The following is a 17,124-nucleotide window of genomic DNA, read 5'->3' as shown; positions in this document are numbered from 1 at the left end:
TTTTTTTTGGTACATTCAGAATATCCCAGTAATTATCAAAAAGCCTAAGTATGTTTCTCTATGGTATTTATTCATATTATTTTTTTTTGCATGATAGTGTCCAGTGAGCCCACTAAAATTCCATAGATTTACAACATACAAAGTGAGTCAATGATGGTGTACCTACTTTCGAAATTTTTGTAGATATTTTTGATTGCATCTAAAGTACACCATAATAGATTCACCTTGTAAACAGACGAAATAGAGGTAAAGACAATACACAGCTACTTATTTCTGAAAATGACAATTTAAATATCAAACTTCTGTGTAATATTGAACAAAAGTTAAGTGTCGTGCAACAATGTCCACTTCACTTTATAGTAAATAATTTTGTTAAGGAAAACTACTATAAAATAATATTTTATTTGTAATGTTTTTAAAATCATTTTATTATTTTTTTATTCAATTATTTTATTGTATAAAGTTCGAATATAATATTTATACGATTGAAGAATTTCATTAGCAATTTTCTTCATAATGTTTTAATTTTTACTAAATTTCAAATTTTGCCCGTTACAGTACCTGGAAAATTTTTAATTCTTTGTCAAGTGAACGTTTTGAAAAAAGCCTCCGCAAGGTAAAAAGTGAAGAATGTATGAAATTTATTTTTTCTTGTCATTAACCAATTACATTTGTTCATATTATATATCCAAAAGGGATTTTAATTTCATGATAAAAATAACAAACACTTGATTTTATCTTATCAGATTATGCATCTGAAATTGTTGATCATCACTTGATCAGTTTTTGTATAAATGTGATAAAAAATTTGCTGAGTTTACGTGGTGCTTTGTTAACGAACAAATACCGAATTATGTTAGCAATATTTTTTTTAGTGTTAAATTTATATTTCGTGGTTTCTGGTCCTGTCCTAGAAACGGACAGCACATGCACATCGGTACACATCATAACAAATTTTGATTGACAATGACTGACAAATGGTATCTTTATTGTAGCCTTGCAAAGCCATCGATAACGAAAAAATAAATGTCCATCTTGTGCCACACTCTCATGATGATGTCGGTTGGCTAAAAACGTACGAGGAATATTATCAGGGAACTGGACGTAAGCAATCTCACTTTAGTCAAGTTTCCAATGTATAACTTACACCCATTATTATAAGAATTTAACAGTTACGAAAATGCCGGAGTGCAGTATATCCTTGACTCAACCATTGAGGCGTTAGATCTCAACTCTGAACGAAGGTAGTAACATGACAAATTTTTCTATTCCCTAATTTCCAAAAAAATAGATTTATCCAAGTCGAAACTGCATTCTTCTGGAGATGGTGGAACGACCAAACCAACCAAACCCGAAACAAAGTCAGAAAGTTAGTCAACAATGGACAATTAGAAATGATCAATGGAGCTTGGTCCATGAACGACGAAGCAGCAGCTCATTACCAATCAATTATCGATCAGTTCACTTGGGGTTTCAGGATTTTAGACGATACTGTTGGCGAATGCGGGAAACCTAAAATTGGGTGGCAAATTGACCCTTTTGGTCACAGCCGTGAACATGCTTCAATAATGAAACAGTTGGGTTTTGAAGGGTTGGTCATTGGGCGTCTAGATTACAGAGATAAAGGCAAGAGAATCGCTGAAAAGAATTTAGATTTTATGTGGAACACTAACGATAATTTCGACGATGCCAAACTATTTACTACAATGTTTCCCGATTTCTACGTGAGCGAAAGTGGGTTCTGTTTTGATGTCACGTGCTACAGAGGAACTAACATTACTGATGATAACATTGACGAAAAGGTGGGTGATAATTAGAGACCGGATTATTATGTAATTGGCACTAACTAATTTTTTCACAACTCAAGAAGTGTATTTTACAAAAATTTACACTTTTACAAGTGACAAGTCTACTGTTTCTAATTTTGTTATGCTATTTACTACGATTTCAAAGTGCGTCATTTTTCCAGGTGGCTTTACTAATATAATGCTTTGCATTTGCAAAAACTTGTGATTCTTCAGAAAAAGAAAAGCACTAATAAATTGAAACATGACATTCTGAATAAAAAAAACAATACACTAAGAGACTGAAAATCTAAAAAAATAAAACTAATATACAAATAAAAATTAAAAAACAGTAAGATTAAAGTTCTGTAGATCTAATGACCAATGACAAACGCTTCAATCATTAGTTAAACAAGTAGGAGGTGATTTTCATATTTTTATTGGTCAATTACTCATTCCTGGAACAAATGAGACACCAGTGAACAGGTTTTAGGACAAGTCTTTCTCACAAAACGAAATTTCGCCTTAGATGCGTATAAAATAATCAATTCGTTTTAGTTTTTTTTTAATTTTGAAGAAAACACACCTTTTGTTAAATTTAATACACAAAAACTAAGAATTCTAGAAAAGTATTACAATAATTAAAATAAAAAATTAACAATTGACAAATACTTCTACGTAAATTATTTTCTTTATTTAAAAATTAAGACTGACACAAAAATCTTATAAAATACAAAAATCGTTTAAAATTAAAAAATAAACGAAAAGTATTCATATTTTCAAAAATTAAAATTTCAATCACTGACTAAGAAAGCTTAACGCTCAGAAACTAAAAACCCAAAAAAACTAAAAAGTATTGAGTCTAAACTTCTAGAAAACTAAACGACTGAAAATCTGAAAAACTAATAAAACCATAGAAATAGAAAAAAAAAACATTAATAAATTGAAATATTAAATTCTGAATAAAAAAAACAATACACAAGAGCTTATAAAGCTAAAAAACTTGAAAACTGAAATACAAAAAAAAAACTAAAAAACAGTAAGATAAAAATTCTGTAGATCCAAGTGACTGAAAGAGAAACTAAAAAGTTGTAGATGTGAAATAAAATAACCAATAAAATTAAAAATTTTGATGTAATGATTTTAAACAAAGTACTAATAAAAGATTGAAAAAAAATATCTTGTTTAAATTTGGAAAGCTAAACACAACTGTAGGATGTTTAAAAGTCATTTTAATTTAGAAATCTGGTAAAAATTAAAAAAAAACTATTTTTAACACAATAAATTTATTTCGAGTTATAGGAAAATCCAGTCTCTAGTAATAATACAATGTGTTTTTAAATTCCCATCTTGTAGGTCAAAGAATTTGCCGAGAGAATGGATACGTATAAAGAATACTACCAAACTAAAAATATTCTGTTACCCATGGGTGGGGACTTTACGTTTCAAAAAGCTGAAATTAATTTTGCAAACATAGATAAACTGATCGAGTGAGTAACAATGTTCAGTCAATTAATTTCTACAAAACATTTCAGAGGTTTCAAAAATCATGAAAAATACAACGTTTTGTACTCCACACCTTCTTGCTACATCCAAGCTGTTAAAGCCGAAGTTGACAAGAATAAAATAACACTGAAGGAAAAATCCGACGATTTCTTCCCCTACGCCTCCGATTCCCACTCCTTCTGGACGGGTTACTTTACCTCACGTCCAGCTTCAAAAAGATTCGAACGCATTGGTAACAACTTACTTCAAAGCGCCAAACAACTTACAACTTTTTCGCGAATTAATGGCAATGACGATGATAAAAACATCCTTAAACTGAGAATGGCAATGGGTGTCATGCAACATCATGATGCCATCACAGGCACTGAAAAACAAGCAGTTACCGATGACTACAGCCTTCAGCTAGATGGGGCGATCAAAGAAGCGCAAAAACCTCTCAGTAATATAATTCGTGATCTTTTAAAAAAGAAAGAGGACGTCAGTGTTGACCTGAAACTGACGACTTGTCTCTTGTCAAATATTAGTATTTGCGACACCACACAGAACAAGGATCGGTTTTTGGTCGCTGTCCAAAATCCACTTGCCAAAACTGTATCCCATTACGTACGGCTTCCAGTTAATGGAGACAATTACAAAATCACAGGACCAGACGATGAGGAGATTAAATACGATTTGTTGGACACTATGTACGATTTTAGTTTGATCAATGGTGGCGATCATGCCACAAAAGAGTTGGTTTTCCAAGCTGTTGATTTGCCACCATTGGGTGTAAAACTGTTCTATGTTGAAAAAATTGATGGGACTTCGAAGTCGTACCACAAATTTGAAGAAATCACAACTGATCGCTCATTTGGGGACAAGGTCCACCACTTTATCATTAAAATACAACAAAAAACAATGACGTGAATTGTAGAGCAATGGTTTTACAGTCGATGACAAAGGAAAATTAACTACGATTACAATTAATGGGCAAGTGTTGGACATAGCCCAGGACTTTTACTTTTATCATGGTTCTGCTGGTTCTTCTGCTAGCGCCTCCACTAGGGCATCCGGTGCATACATTTTTCGACCAGACGGTGATGCTGTCCAAGTAACACCAAAGTTAAAAGTACAAGAGTTTGCCAAAGGTGGACTTGTTGACGAGGTTCGACAAGTGTACAACGATGAAATCACCCAAATTATAAGAGTGTATAAAGGAAAAGACGACAGTTATATCGAATTTGATTGGCTGGTGGGAAACCTTCAACGGTGAGTCAATTTGTTTGTTTGCTTTAGCTAACGTTTCCATCACAGCGATGACAAGGGAAAAGAAGTGATCACAAAATTTACAAGTACTGTAAAAAACAACGGCATTTTTTATACCGATGCCAACGGGCGACAACAAATCCAAAGACAAAGGAACAAGAGAAGCGATTACGATTATGACCCCAGTGAAGAACCAGTTTCTAGCAACTATTACCCCATCACTTCTAAAATTGTGATCAAGGACGAGACACAAAAATTGCAAGTTGCTGTTTTGAATGATCGTGCCCAAGGTGGTGGTAGTCTGGAAGATGGGGAAATTGAACTGATGGTGCACCGAAGAGACAGAAGTGACGATGGATTTGGTGTTAACGAAGTACTGGATGAGGTACAGTTCGGGAAAGGACTCTACGTTCGTGGACAACATTACCTAACACTGGGAAAAACTGATGGTAAATAATTAATTATTGGAAGCCAATTGTGAAAAAACTATTTTAGGTTCAGGAGCTGTTTTCGAACGAGATTTGGCGCACAAGAAACTACTCTCACCTCTTATTTTAGTGGGAGATGCGACCACTGATGAACTAGCACTTGACAAATTGAAGGAACAATTCAATTTTAAAGTAAGTGTGCTTAAGTTATTTTAATAGTTTTGTGTAAATTTATTTCAGTTTGAAGGACTGAAAACATCGCTTCCTGGTAATGTCCAACTGTTGACTTTGGAGCCGTGGAAAAACAGTTACATCATGCGATTGGAACACATTTTTGAAAAAAACGAGGACACTGAAATGTCCAAAGAGGTCACAGTTGATCTTAATGTGAGCAAAAAAAATTACAAAACCATTTTTTAAGTAACTTGTTTTAGGATCTTTTCACACTGTTTAAAATTACGGAGCTTACACCAGTAACTTTAGGCGCTAATAAAAAAATTGAAACCAAAAGTAATTTTATAACACGTCTCACAAGAGCTTTGAGACTTAGCGACAATGCTGATCTTAAAATGACTCTGAAGCCAATGGAAATTAAAACTTTTATTTTCACGACTGATAAGAACAATGACGGGGGTGAAGATAACGGAATTATTGATGGTAAAGATGATAACAATAATAGTCAAGCTTTGAGGGCCACCTCAGTGTTGGTTATCTTAATGTCGGCTCTTTATATGCTTTTGTAAATAAGCTTAATCCTGTAACTTTAGAATGATTGTAATAAATGCACTATGTACTTGGCAATGTGTTTACTGATTTGTCACCCTTCCAAAAACCAAAAACTTCAAAAAACAACGTCTCAGAGATCACGCATCAACAGGTTTTCCATAATTCCCAATTTTCTGACATCATAAATTAAATAAGATCTTTCCGAAATTATGAATTATTTAAACGTCTTCCAACCTTCCCAATTCCCACCGATCGAACCGTAAGAAAGCACAAAGCAATTCGTGAACAAAAGCGGCATTTACGCAAATGGCATAAAATAAGTTCCTAGATAGATCCATAAATTGTTAATTTCCTCGCATTTCCCTCCACACAAATTTATTTATAACTCCCTTTCGACTACACTACAATATTTCACCGGGCCGACAAAAGTTGGCAAACTTGAAGCAAACGAATTTCCGTGATTGTTTTGCTTCAAAAGTAGAGCACCTGCGGTTTTAGCTCCTTCAAACGTCTGAATTATGAATCAATATTTTCTACGGCCTGATAATGCGATCGACTCGCTCTTTTTCCAGTAATTTAAGTCTAATCGAGAGTTGGAAACTTGACTAACAAAGCAGAAAAATTAATGTGAATTTTAGACGAGCCTTGAAGTTTTTTAAACTTCCAGTAAATCTTGATAGACGTTAAGTGGATAAAAATTTACATTTTCCATCAGTTAAAAGTGATATCAATCTCGATACTGATTGTGTTACTAGGGAGACAGCGGTAAATATTTGACAACGGGTCAAAAACAAACACTTGTAAACAGATACAAGTTTATTTATTTACTTGTTGAAATATCTGAATTGATGCTTCACAGTATTATCGAATAAAATTCGATTTCGTGTTCCTAGGGAAGTACACAATTTAATTCAACACAAAAATATTTAATCACAATTGAGACTTTGGAATTTTGGATATCGCAAAATTTAGAGCCGTTATCACCACTTGAAACAACCTATTTTAAATCCCTCCATAGATTTGGGTTCAAACATGTTTAAACATTTCCTAGTGTTGGTTGTTCTTTTCGTGGGAGGATTTTCCTCCCCTATAAAGCGTGAGGAAGCTCCCCCATGCCAGGTAATAATAGCTCAAGACATTACCACTAAAAAAATTTGCAAAATTTAGCTATGTCACGAAACAGATCCGAATAAAATCAACGTACACTTAATCCCACATTCACATGATGATGTCGGTTGGAAAAAAACAGTCGATCAATATTTTTACGGAAGTAATAAGTTCATACTTTTCAGTAATAAGAATAACAATTAATTTAAAGGCCGCTCCGACATTCACAAAGCTGGGGTCCGCTATATTATTTCCTCGACAGTGGAAGCACTTAAAAATGATCCAGCTAGGAGGTGGGTTTTGTAAATTTAGAACTTGTTTATTTTTGATTCAGATTTGTTCAAGTCGAGACGGCATTTTTCTGGAAGTGGTGGCAACAACAGTCTGATATTATCAAGCAGGATTTTATTGATTTGGTTAATAATGGGCAAATTGAGATTATTAATGCTGCTTGGTCAATGAATGATGAAGCGGCAACAAATTATCAATCAACAATCGATCAATTCACTTATGGTCTAAGGTACAGTCACAATCAAAAAGAATGACACCACTGTCAATCGGGCCCGATAGCAACTGAAATCATAAATTTCAACAAAATTTCAACCCTTCAGCTAGTTTATAAACAAGCAAAACGTACCAATTTACAATTCTAGGAGTGTCATTCTTTTTTATCGTGACTGTACTTTCATTTATGCCTCGTTATGCCAACTTTTAGAACAATTAACGACACAGTTGGCAAATGTGGAACGCCTAGAATCGGTTGGCAAATTGACCCTTTTGGCCACAGTCGAGAGCAAGCTTCTATATTTTCCCAGTTGGGCTTTGACGGTGTGTTTTTTGCCCGCATTGACTACAACGATCGCAACAAAAGAAAAGCAGACAAAAATCTCGAAGTCGTTTGGCAATCAAGTGCAAATTTGGCCAACAGTAACATTTTCACGAGCATTTTTGTCGATCATTATCACGCCCCTTCTGGTTATTGTTTCGATATTGAATGTGGCGATGAAGTTTTGAATGATGATGTCAAAAGTCCTGACTATAACATCCCTAAAAAAATTGACGATTTCCAAAAGAAAATGGAATCAACAGCACAGTACTACCAGACCAACCATCTTCTTGTTACCATGGGGGGAGACTTCCAATATCAATCGGCCGAGAAAAACTTTATCAATATGGACAAACTTATTGCGTATGTGTGGCCAAAGTTGAAAATATTAATTGATTTCCGGTTTCTAGAGCTTTCAAAAATAACGATAAAGTTAATCTATTGTATTCCACACCTTCGTGTTACATTAAAGCAGTTAATGACGAAGCTACTGCTAAGAATTTAGAGTTTACACTTAAAACAGATGATTTTTTCCCGTACGGTTCTGACTCTCACACCTACTGGACTGGATATTTCACCTCACGTCCAAACTCTAAACGACTTGAAAGAGTGGCCAACAATGTTCTACAAGTCAGTATAACAACAACGCCACTTTTTTAGTAAAATTGCTATAATTATCAGGCCAGTAAACAACTGACCGCCTTTTCGAAAGTAAATGGAAACGACTACGAACAAGACTTAACTGTTCTTAAGCAAGCACTTGGCATTATTCAACATCATGATGCCATTACAGGCACTGCGAAAGAAGCTGTTGCTAATGATTACGTCAGACTGTTGGCTAAAGGTATCCAAAATGCCGAATCTTCATTGGGAGTTATTATAACGTAAGCTGCAAGACTACACTACACTTTTACATTTCGTGTTTTAGAAATTTGCTAAAAAAAGAACCTTCCACTGACATCAACCTAAATCTAGAACATTGCATATTAAGCAATGTTAGTATTTGTGAGGTGACCAAATCTGATCGTTTTGTAGTAACTGTTTACAATCCCCTTGAACGTCCACTAACACATTACGTACGTTTACCGGTACCAGATGGTAGTTTCAAAATAACTGGGCCTGATGGTAATTATTTCAAATTTGTTTCGTTCATCTGACTTAAGTTTGTAACAGGTGAAGTTGCTACCGAACTGCTTGACAGTATTTCGAGCTTCAGTTACATAGACAAGAACACAGGAGTGCCAAGCCCTAAAGAACTAGTTTTCCCAGCTAGTGATGTTCCAGGTCTTGGCGTAAAATTATATTATGTTGAAAAAACAGCTTCAAAGTCGCGTCTAATGAAACAAAAACCTCAAGTTAAATTCGGCACTGATGTGAGTTGTCAGACGAAAAACAAACCAAAAATTATTGTAAAATTTCAGACGACCGGATTTGAAATTGATGAAAAAACTGGACTTTTGAAAACGGTTACCATGAATGGACTAACTTTAGAAATAACTCAACAATTCTTCTACTACAAAGGTTTTAATGGTGACAACAAAGGCGATGAAAACCGAGCTTCTGGAGCTTACATTTTTCGCCCCAAAGAAAATGAAGCTACAGTTGTTAGTGATTCTGTTACTGTTACTTCAATTAGTGGCTCTTTGGTTGATGAAGTGCGTCAACAAGTCAATGATTGGGTTACGCAAATTATCAGGGTTTATAAAGGAGCAAATAATAATTATATTGAATTTGACTGGCTTATTGGCCCAATTGAAGTGTAAGAGCACTACAATGATTATTATTAATTTTTTATGATTATTTGCAGAGATAAGGACAACGGAATTGGACGCGAAATCATAAGCAGATTCACCATTAAAAATTTTGATAATAGTGAAACATTTTTCACCGACTCAAATGGGCGCGAATTGATTAAACGACAATTAAACAAACGTAGCGATTACGAATATGATCCAACCCTTGAACCTGTTTCTAGTAACTACTACCCTGTAACCTCCAAAATTGTAATTCGAGACGAGGCAAAAAAATTAGAGGTTGCAGTTCTGAACGATAGGGCACAAGGTGGTTCAAGTCTAAAAAATGGAACTATCGAATTAATGGTAAATATTATTACAAAAAAAGTCCAGGTTTAGTAAAAGTGCGATCAGCTCCACAGACGATTGTTAAAAGATGACGCTAAAGGAGTTGAGGAGCCGCTTGATGATGAAGAGTTTGGGCAAGGGGTTGTTGCACGAGGTCAACTTTATTTAATAATAGGTTCGACTGATTCAAATGTGGAAAATAAGTCGACAGTAGCGCAAGAACGCGAACTGGCATTGAAAAAATTATTGAGTCCTTTGGTGTTAGTTGGTGATGCCACATCGGACGATTTATCGCTAGATAAAGTGCAAGGTGTTTTAAATTTCATTGTAAGATTTAAATTATTGTTTAGTTAATTTACGAAACTTGAATAGTTCGAAGGATTGAAAAAAACACTCCCAGAGAACGTCCACATTTTAACACTTGAGCCTTGGAAAGACAACAGTTTTGTTTTAAGATTGGAACATATTTTGGAAAATAATGAAGATGTGAATTTGTCACAAAGCGTCACCGTAAATTTAGAGGTAAATAAATTTTAATTAGTATTGTAATTTATCTCAAATTTTTCAGAACTTGTTTGCCACCTTTAATCTTACCGAAATTAAAGAAACAACGTTAGGTGCTAACGAATGGATGGAAGACTTTGAAGCAAGAGAAAAATACGTCTGGAAAACTAAAAGTAAAAAGGCAGACGTAATGACAAAAAATAGTTACGTTCCACTAAAGTCTGGAGAATTTGAAATTACACTAAATCCGATGCAGATTCGTACCTTCATCATTAAAGCTTCCAAAACTATATAACTTGTATGAGTATTTCCCAAAATAAAGTTTTATAAAATACGTTTTTTTTTATTTTTTCTTTTTTTTTTAAATGACAAATGAAACCAAACTTTTATGCAAACAACGTATTCCCATGAAAAAAACCTGTTACCGAATATTTGTAAAAAAAGGTGCTCGTAAACACTAGAACTTGCGACAAAAAATAATTTTTTTTCAGGTAGTTTCAGTTGTAATATTTTTTTTGTTGGCAACATTTTCAACCTTATTTTTAAAATATCTGAATCCTAGATTATAAATACTATTTTAAAACATGTTTCCGATAGCAACGTGTTATAAATTAAAATGTTCCAACAAAAAAAATTCGAACTTTAAGCTTGTGTTTTCGCACTCGTATTATTAATAACTATAAAATATTTGCAAGATTTCTTGATCACTTGGTGTTGGTCAGGTCAGGTCAGGTAGAAACTTGTAGAAATATTTTCTAAAATAAAGATTTATATAAAAGTTTTGTCATTTTTCTTCTTTTTCTTTAAATGTTAAATAAAACCAAACTTTACCCTCGTAAAAATTTACTTATTGTATTATTTATGTCAACCTGTACCCATTGCAAAAAAAAACTGTTCCAAGTTACTTTTAAAAAAGTGATTTTTGGTTAACCTACCACTAAAATATTCATAAGCAAAATACGAAAAAAAGTAGTTTCAGTTGTAATAAAAACTGAAAATATTTGAAAATTTTCTTGGTCACTTGTGGTTGTTTAAAAATGACTAGAGAATTACAATTTTTTTTCAAGAAAATAAAAACAACACACGTTGTTTATATACAATTGTTTATAACTAATTTCTAAAATCACAGATTTGCCTATGGTAAAAATAGACATGTTGCTAGTTCAATTCACAATAGGTTTTCAACTTTATCACAATAATTTATCTTGAACACTTGAAACAGTTATATTTAAAAGCATCATCAACAATATGAATTTTCTAGTTGCCGTTGTGTTTCAATGAAATAAAAAATGCCGAGATATTTACTGGTGTTGGTGGTGCTTTTCATTGAGGTGTATTCATCGCCAATCAAACACAAAGCGGTGTCAAGCTGCCAAGTAAGTGAATTCAATTCACTGTTCCATCACTCACATTAATAAAATAAAAAATAAATTCGGTGCACGTCTGCATTCTACTATTAGCTATAAACTTCCAACAATTCATTTCAGGCCTGCCATGGCGTAGATCCCAACAAAATTAATGTTCATCTCATCCCTCATTCACACGATGACGTCGGATGGTTGAAAACTGTTGATCAATACTACTACGGAAGTATGTCTTCGATGGGATATTGTCAACTTGTGAAAATCAATTCGTCATGTTTTTAGGTCACAGCGAGATACAAAAGGCCGGAGTACAATACATTATTTCATCAACTGTTGAAGCACTCAAAGCGGATCCGGATAGGAGGTAACTGTCGTCAAGGTTGCGTTAATTTGATTACAATCGAACACTTATCATTGATACAACTAATAACAAACAAATCAGATTTGTTCAGGTGGAAACAGCGTTTTTCTGGAAGTGGTGGCAACACCAGCCCGATACCATCAGACAAGATTTCATTGATTTGGTCAACAGTGGACAAATTGAAATTATCAATGCGGCCTGGTCTATGAATGATGAAGCGGCTGTTAATTATCACTCGACGATTGATCAGTTCACCTATGGTCTTAAGTTCACACCAATCATTTTTTTATTTCCTTTTTTGTAAACGGAAAGTTTTTAGAATAATTAATGACACTATTGGAAAATGTGGAATCCCGAGAATCGGCTGGCAAATTGATCCGTTCGGTCATAGTCGGGAACAAGCCTCAATTTTTGCACAGTTGGGCTATGATGGTGTTTTCTTTGCCAGAATTGATTACACTGATCGGGATCAAAGAATTGCCGACAAAAATATGGAAGTTATTTGGAGAGGCAGTGCCAACTCTGAGAATATCAATATTTTTACTAACGTTTTTCCCGAATTTTATTATCCTCCCGCTGGTTATTGCTTCGATATTGAGTGTGGAGATGAGGTTATTAATGACGATACTAAAAGTCCTGACTATAATGTTCCACAACGTGTTGAAGAATTCCAAAAGAAAGTCGAGTCATTGGCTGCATTCTACCAAACTAGCAATCTTCTGATCCCCATGGGAGGAGACTTCCAGTATCAGTCAGCAGAGAAGAACTTTATCAACATGGATAAACTTATAGCGTACGGTCATTTTCAAATTTAGGCGAAAAAGGGTGTACTTTATGCAAAATGTCTCGTCTAAACCCCACATTCTATTTAAAATATTTAAGGATTTTTCAAAATTTTTGAAATTGTAACTTCAAAAATTAGCAACTCTGCCATTTTTTAAGATTTTGAAAGCGTATTTGAGCAATTCCTTAGTTTATCAAGAGTGAAAAAAACCTAATAAACTTTAACTTACAGTTAGCTTCAAGAGAAGTTCAAGTTCATAACTCATTTTTTCCAAATAGAATGCCCCAATTTTCTGTTAATTAATGAATAAATTCATTTAATTCAGGTTTGGAAAACTGATCACTCCAATTTTTTTTTCGTTTCCATTCAAAAAAAACAATAGATAAAAAATTTCATATTGTTACTAAAAAAATGTCTTAAAAATTTAAAATTTTCTTGAATTTAAGTTAAGTAAGAAAAGCAGATTTAAGGGAGAGTTAAAATATAGCAACACAATTCAGACAAACACTTTACAAAACAGATAAAATTATAGGAAAAACTAAATAAAAATTAGAGCATTGGAAAACAACAAAAAAAGCCCTAAGATTTTGCTTTAAAATGCCTACACACAATTTCAAAAATTTAAACAATGGCAGAATTACCGAATTTTGAAGTTAAAGATGCAAATCCAAAAAATTACAAAAAAACTCTAGTTTTTTCGGAAACGGCTAAATTTAGTTGTAGGGAAAGTCTATAAAGGTTCCCTCTAAATAACTCGAATAATCCGAAAACGCCAGAAAAAACATAGCTTTTCATTTAAAATAAGAAAGTTTTTCTTGGAAATAATTTTATTGTGTAGGACCTAATAGATTTATTCAAAATTTCAGATAATACCGTAATACCACGTACTATTTTTCAATAAGAACAAATAGCAGTTAAAGTTCTGAAAGTCGCCCAAAAAAGACTAATTTGAGGGCACATTTTAGAAAAAATTACCTATACATACATAATTCATCGATTCCTTATTATGTAATTTTTTGGCATTTTTTTAGTACGGGTTTACAAAGATCCCTTCAGTAAAATTAATTAAATGAATTTCGTCTTCAGCTTCTCAAAAAACACAAACTACACCCTTTTATGCCTAAAGAAGAGAAATTTTGTTAGACGTGAACATGATTTTTAAATTTTAGTGGTTTTAAGGGCAATGACAAAATTAACATAATTTACTCAACCCCGTCTTGCTACATTAAAGCAGTGAATGATGAGGCCACTAGCAAAAATATCAAATTCACTTTAAAAACTGACGATTTCTTCCCATACGGCTCTGCTTCACACTGTTACTGGACTGGATACTTTACTTCACGTCCCAATGCCAAACGATTTGAAAGAACAGCCAACAACATTTTACAAGTCTGTTAAAAAACATTATAACTTTTCTTTGACCGTAATTCTTAGGCTGGGAAACAATTGGCATCTTTCTCAAAAGTCAAAGGAACTGATTACGACGACGATTTAACACTTTTGAAGCAAGCTGTTGGTATTTTGCAACACCATGACGCCATCACTGGCACCGCCAAAGAAGCAGTGGCTAATGACTATGCCAGACTTTTGAACAAAGGTATTAAGAAAGCTGAACCCTCATTGAACGTTATAGTCACGTAGGTAAAAGAATTGTCCAAACCTTCTTCTAACAAAAACTATTTCAGAAACCTTCTCAAAAAAGATGCGTCTTCTGATATCAATCTCAACTTGGAGACTTGCTTGTTGTCAAATGTTAGTATTTGTGAGATTACCAAATCTGAGCGATTTATTGTATCAATTTACAACCCTCTTGAACGCCCTGTTACACATTACGTACGTGTGCCTGTACCAGATGGTACTTACAAAATCACAGGACCTGATGGTAATTAACTAAACCACTTTTGAATTATTTTGACTGATTTGATCAATAGGTGAAGTAACTGTTGATATCGTTGACAGTATATCCAGTTTTGAATACATTGATACAAATTTCGGAACTCCAAGTCCCAAAGAACTGGTCTTTGCCGCTAATGATGTTCCCGGTTTTGGGATCAGACTGTATTATGTTGAAAAAACTTCTGCAAAATCGCGTCCAGTGAAACAATCACCCAAAGTTAAATTCGGCACTGATGTAAATATTCCTGCATCAACAAAGTGCAAATGATCGAGTTTAAAATTTTAGACAACTGGGTTTGAAATTGATGAAAAAACCGGTCTTTTGAAATCTGTTACCATGAACGGACAAACTGTGGAAATCACTCAACAATTCTTATATTATAACGGTTTTAATGGAGACAATAATGGCGATGATAAACAAGCGTCTGGAGCTTACATTTTCCGACCCAAGGAAAATGAAGCTACAGTTGTTAGTGATTCAGTGACTGTTACTTCAACGACTGGAACTCTGGTCGATGAAGTCCGTCAACAAGTGAACGACTGGATTACCCAAATTATCAGGGTTTATAAAGGAGAAAACGACAATTACATCGAGTTTGATTGGCTCATTGGTCAGATAGAAGTGTAAGGCAACCGTCTTCAAAAAACTAGTCCTAGTGTTAATTATTTGTAAACAGGGACAACGACAATGGGATTGGGCGCGAAATTGTCAGCCGATTTACAGTCAAAGACTTCGACAATGGTGAATCCTTCTTTACCGACTCCAACGGCCGTGAATTAATCAAAAGACAACTCAACAAACGATATGATTACGAATATGACTCGACCCTTGAACCAATTGCCAGTAACTACTACCCTGTGACTTCAAAAATTGTAATTCGGGACGAAACCAAAAAATTGCAAGTTGCAGTTTTGAACGATCGAGCTCAAGGAGGTGCAAGTTTGCAAAACGGAGCGCTTGAACTTATGGTAAATTTTAATAATTTCTACCACTTTTAAACGTGAAATTAGCTTCACAGACGACTTTTGGCCGATGATAACAAAGGTGTAGGCGAACCACTTGATGATGAAGAATTTGGGCAAGGTGTAGTTGCACGTGGACAGCTTTACTTGGTTGTTGGTTCAACTGATAGTAATGTGAGTGGAGGGAAATCAACAGCAGCGCAAGAACGAGAATTGGCTTTGAAGAAATTGTTGAATCCGCTTGTACTTGTTGGTGATGCTTCTTCCGATGCTTTGTCGTTAGATAAAGTTCAAAGTGCTCTCAACTTTAATGTAAGTTATTTGAATTCATTGTGTTAATTTTTTTGTAAAATTTTTAATTATTTCAGTTTGAAGGTTTGAAAACCACTCTTCCAGACAATGTTCATATTTTGACTCTTGAGCCGTGGAAAGATGATAGTTATATTTTAAGGCTGGAACATATTCTGGAGAATAATGAAGACGCAACATTGTCAACTACAGCAACCGTGAATTTGGAAGGTCTATTTACACTTTTTGAAATAACCGAAATTAGGGAAACTACACTTGGTGCTAATCAATGGTATGATGAATATGCAGCTGAAGATAAGTACATCTGGGCGCTTAAGGATGGCAGTTCTGTGTCTAATAAAGAAGCTCCAGTTACAGTAACTGCAGATTTGCAAATTACCTTAGATCCTATGCAAATTCGTACCTTCATAATTAAGGTTAAATAATAAACGATTGTTTAGAGATAAGAAAATAAAGCTTTTGAAAAATATTTGTGTATTTTATTAGAAAAAGATACTACGAAAAAATTGACCAACAGTTTGTAACTTTAGTAGCAACAGAAACAAAAGTTCCAAGATTTCAAGACCGTACAATTACTCGCATGATTCTAAAAACCGCAAAGTTAAAAAAGCAAACAAGAAATATAAAAAAATTCCCGACAACTTCAAAGTTGTTAAAATACGTTAAAACGCAAATAGAACAACCAACAAAGAAATCACAAAGAAAAGTACTACCAGAAATATAAAAGAAAATTTTTGAAAATGACAAAACTGATCGATTAAAATTTGATTAAATAAATATGAATTGTAAAAACTTCAACTTCTTCATTCCTTTATGTTTTTAAAATTGTAATGCGCTTAACTAGTACAGCTTAAAGTTCAAACTTTTCTCTTTAAAGTGGTAAAAACCTTATTTGTTGTGTAATTTACAATTTAAAAATTATGTTTTGTCAATAACGTTAAATTATTTCGAAAACTGAACCAATTCGACTAAAGTCTAGTTTAAAATCGTCTAAAAACACAGGAGAATAAAGTTGTTTCATTTAAAAAACATAACTATATTTTCTTTAACTCATATCTGGCACATCCTGTATATTTAAAATCATTTCAGGTAAAGCAGAGAGTTAATATCTACACAAATATCTATTACTTTTGTGTAGATTTTTTTAATATTGTAACACTTAAACTCGCTAAAACACCCTGCATTTATAATAAATTACTTGACTCACTTTTTAATCCAAGTTCATCGACACAAATTTGGT

At 33.7% G+C, this 17,124-nt stretch overlaps 3 protein-coding genes across 3 annotated transcripts; all 3 read left to right on the top strand.

The window, feature by feature from the left end:
- Positions 1-779: 779 nt before the first annotated feature.
- On the top strand, positions 780-5,764 carry LOC103314069 (lysosomal alpha-mannosidase). The gene is made up of 11 exons (XM_015982600.2): positions 780-937; positions 996-1,104; positions 1,163-1,244; positions 1,292-1,802; positions 3,141-3,274; positions 3,320-4,151; positions 4,204-4,538; positions 4,584-4,984; positions 5,031-5,155; positions 5,204-5,350; positions 5,398-5,764. Exons 1-11 carry the CDS (start codon positions 854-856, stop codon positions 5,704-5,706), a joined length of 3,069 nt encoding a protein of 1,022 aa, XP_015838086.1. The 5' UTR covers positions 780-853; the 3' UTR covers positions 5,707-5,764.
- A 919-nt stretch (positions 5,765-6,683) lies between these two features.
- Positions 6,684-10,541, top strand: LOC656617 (lysosomal alpha-mannosidase). The gene is made up of 14 exons (XM_008198826.3): positions 6,684-6,808; positions 6,857-6,959; positions 7,008-7,089; positions 7,131-7,316; positions 7,512-7,985; positions 8,033-8,252; positions 8,304-8,506; positions 8,551-8,747; positions 8,796-8,995; positions 9,044-9,381; positions 9,430-9,721; positions 9,770-10,030; positions 10,076-10,225; positions 10,272-10,541. Exons 1-14 carry the CDS (start codon positions 6,722-6,724, stop codon positions 10,500-10,502), a joined length of 3,024 nt encoding a protein of 1,007 aa, XP_008197048.1. The 5' UTR covers positions 6,684-6,721; the 3' UTR covers positions 10,503-10,541.
- A 931-nt stretch (positions 10,542-11,472) lies between these two features.
- Positions 11,473-16,353, top strand: LOC656698 (lysosomal alpha-mannosidase-like). Its single transcript, NM_001160255.1, has 13 exons — positions 11,473-11,583; positions 11,695-11,797; positions 11,854-11,935; positions 12,014-12,199; positions 12,252-12,725; positions 13,886-14,105; positions 14,151-14,353; positions 14,402-14,598; positions 14,648-14,847; positions 14,899-15,236; positions 15,290-15,581; positions 15,624-15,887; positions 15,944-16,353. Exons 1-13 carry the CDS (start codon positions 11,497-11,499, stop codon positions 16,307-16,309), a joined length of 3,012 nt encoding a protein of 1,003 aa, NP_001153727.1. The 5' UTR covers positions 11,473-11,496; the 3' UTR covers positions 16,310-16,353.
- The last annotated feature ends 771 nt before the right edge of the window (positions 16,354-17,124 follow it).

This window comes from Tribolium castaneum, chromosome 1 (assembly GCF_031307605.1).
Source record: "Tribolium castaneum strain GA2 chromosome 1, icTriCast1.1, whole genome shotgun sequence".
In the NCBI taxonomy this organism is placed as follows: domain Eukaryota; kingdom Metazoa; phylum Arthropoda; class Insecta; order Coleoptera; family Tenebrionidae; genus Tribolium; species Tribolium castaneum.
The sequence above is the reverse complement of the archived record's forward strand: the minus strand, read 5'-3'. Positions and strand labels throughout refer to the sequence as shown.

Coding starts and splice junctions, on each gene's coding strand:
- LOC103314069 (XM_015982600.2), top strand. CDS start 854: ATGTTAGCAATATTTTTTTTAGTGTTAAATTTATATTTCGTGGTTTCT. Junction 4,985..5,030: donor AACACTGGGAAAAACTGATG/GTAAATAATTAA, acceptor AAACTATTTTAG/GTTCAGGAGCTGTTTTCGAA. Junction 5,156..5,203: donor AGGAACAATTCAATTTTAAA/GTAAGTGTGCTT, acceptor AATTTATTTCAG/TTTGAAGGACTGAAAACATC.
- LOC656617 (XM_008198826.3), top strand. CDS start 6,722: ATGTTTAAACATTTCCTAGTGTTGGTTGTTCTTTTCGTGGGAGGATTT. Junction 8,507..8,550: donor TCATTGGGAGTTATTATAAC/GTAAGCTGCAAG, acceptor TTCGTGTTTTAG/AAATTTGCTAAAAAAAGAAC. Junction 8,748..8,795: donor CAAAATAACTGGGCCTGATG/GTAATTATTTCA, acceptor AGTTTGTAACAG/GTGAAGTTGCTACCGAACTG.
- LOC656698 (NM_001160255.1), top strand. CDS start 11,497: ATGCCGAGATATTTACTGGTGTTGGTGGTGCTTTTCATTGAGGTGTAT. Junction 12,200..12,251: donor CAGTTCACCTATGGTCTTAA/GTTCACACCAAT, acceptor GAAAGTTTTTAG/AATAATTAATGACACTATTG. Junction 14,354..14,401: donor TCATTGAACGTTATAGTCAC/GTAGGTAAAAGA, acceptor AAACTATTTCAG/AAACCTTCTCAAAAAAGATG.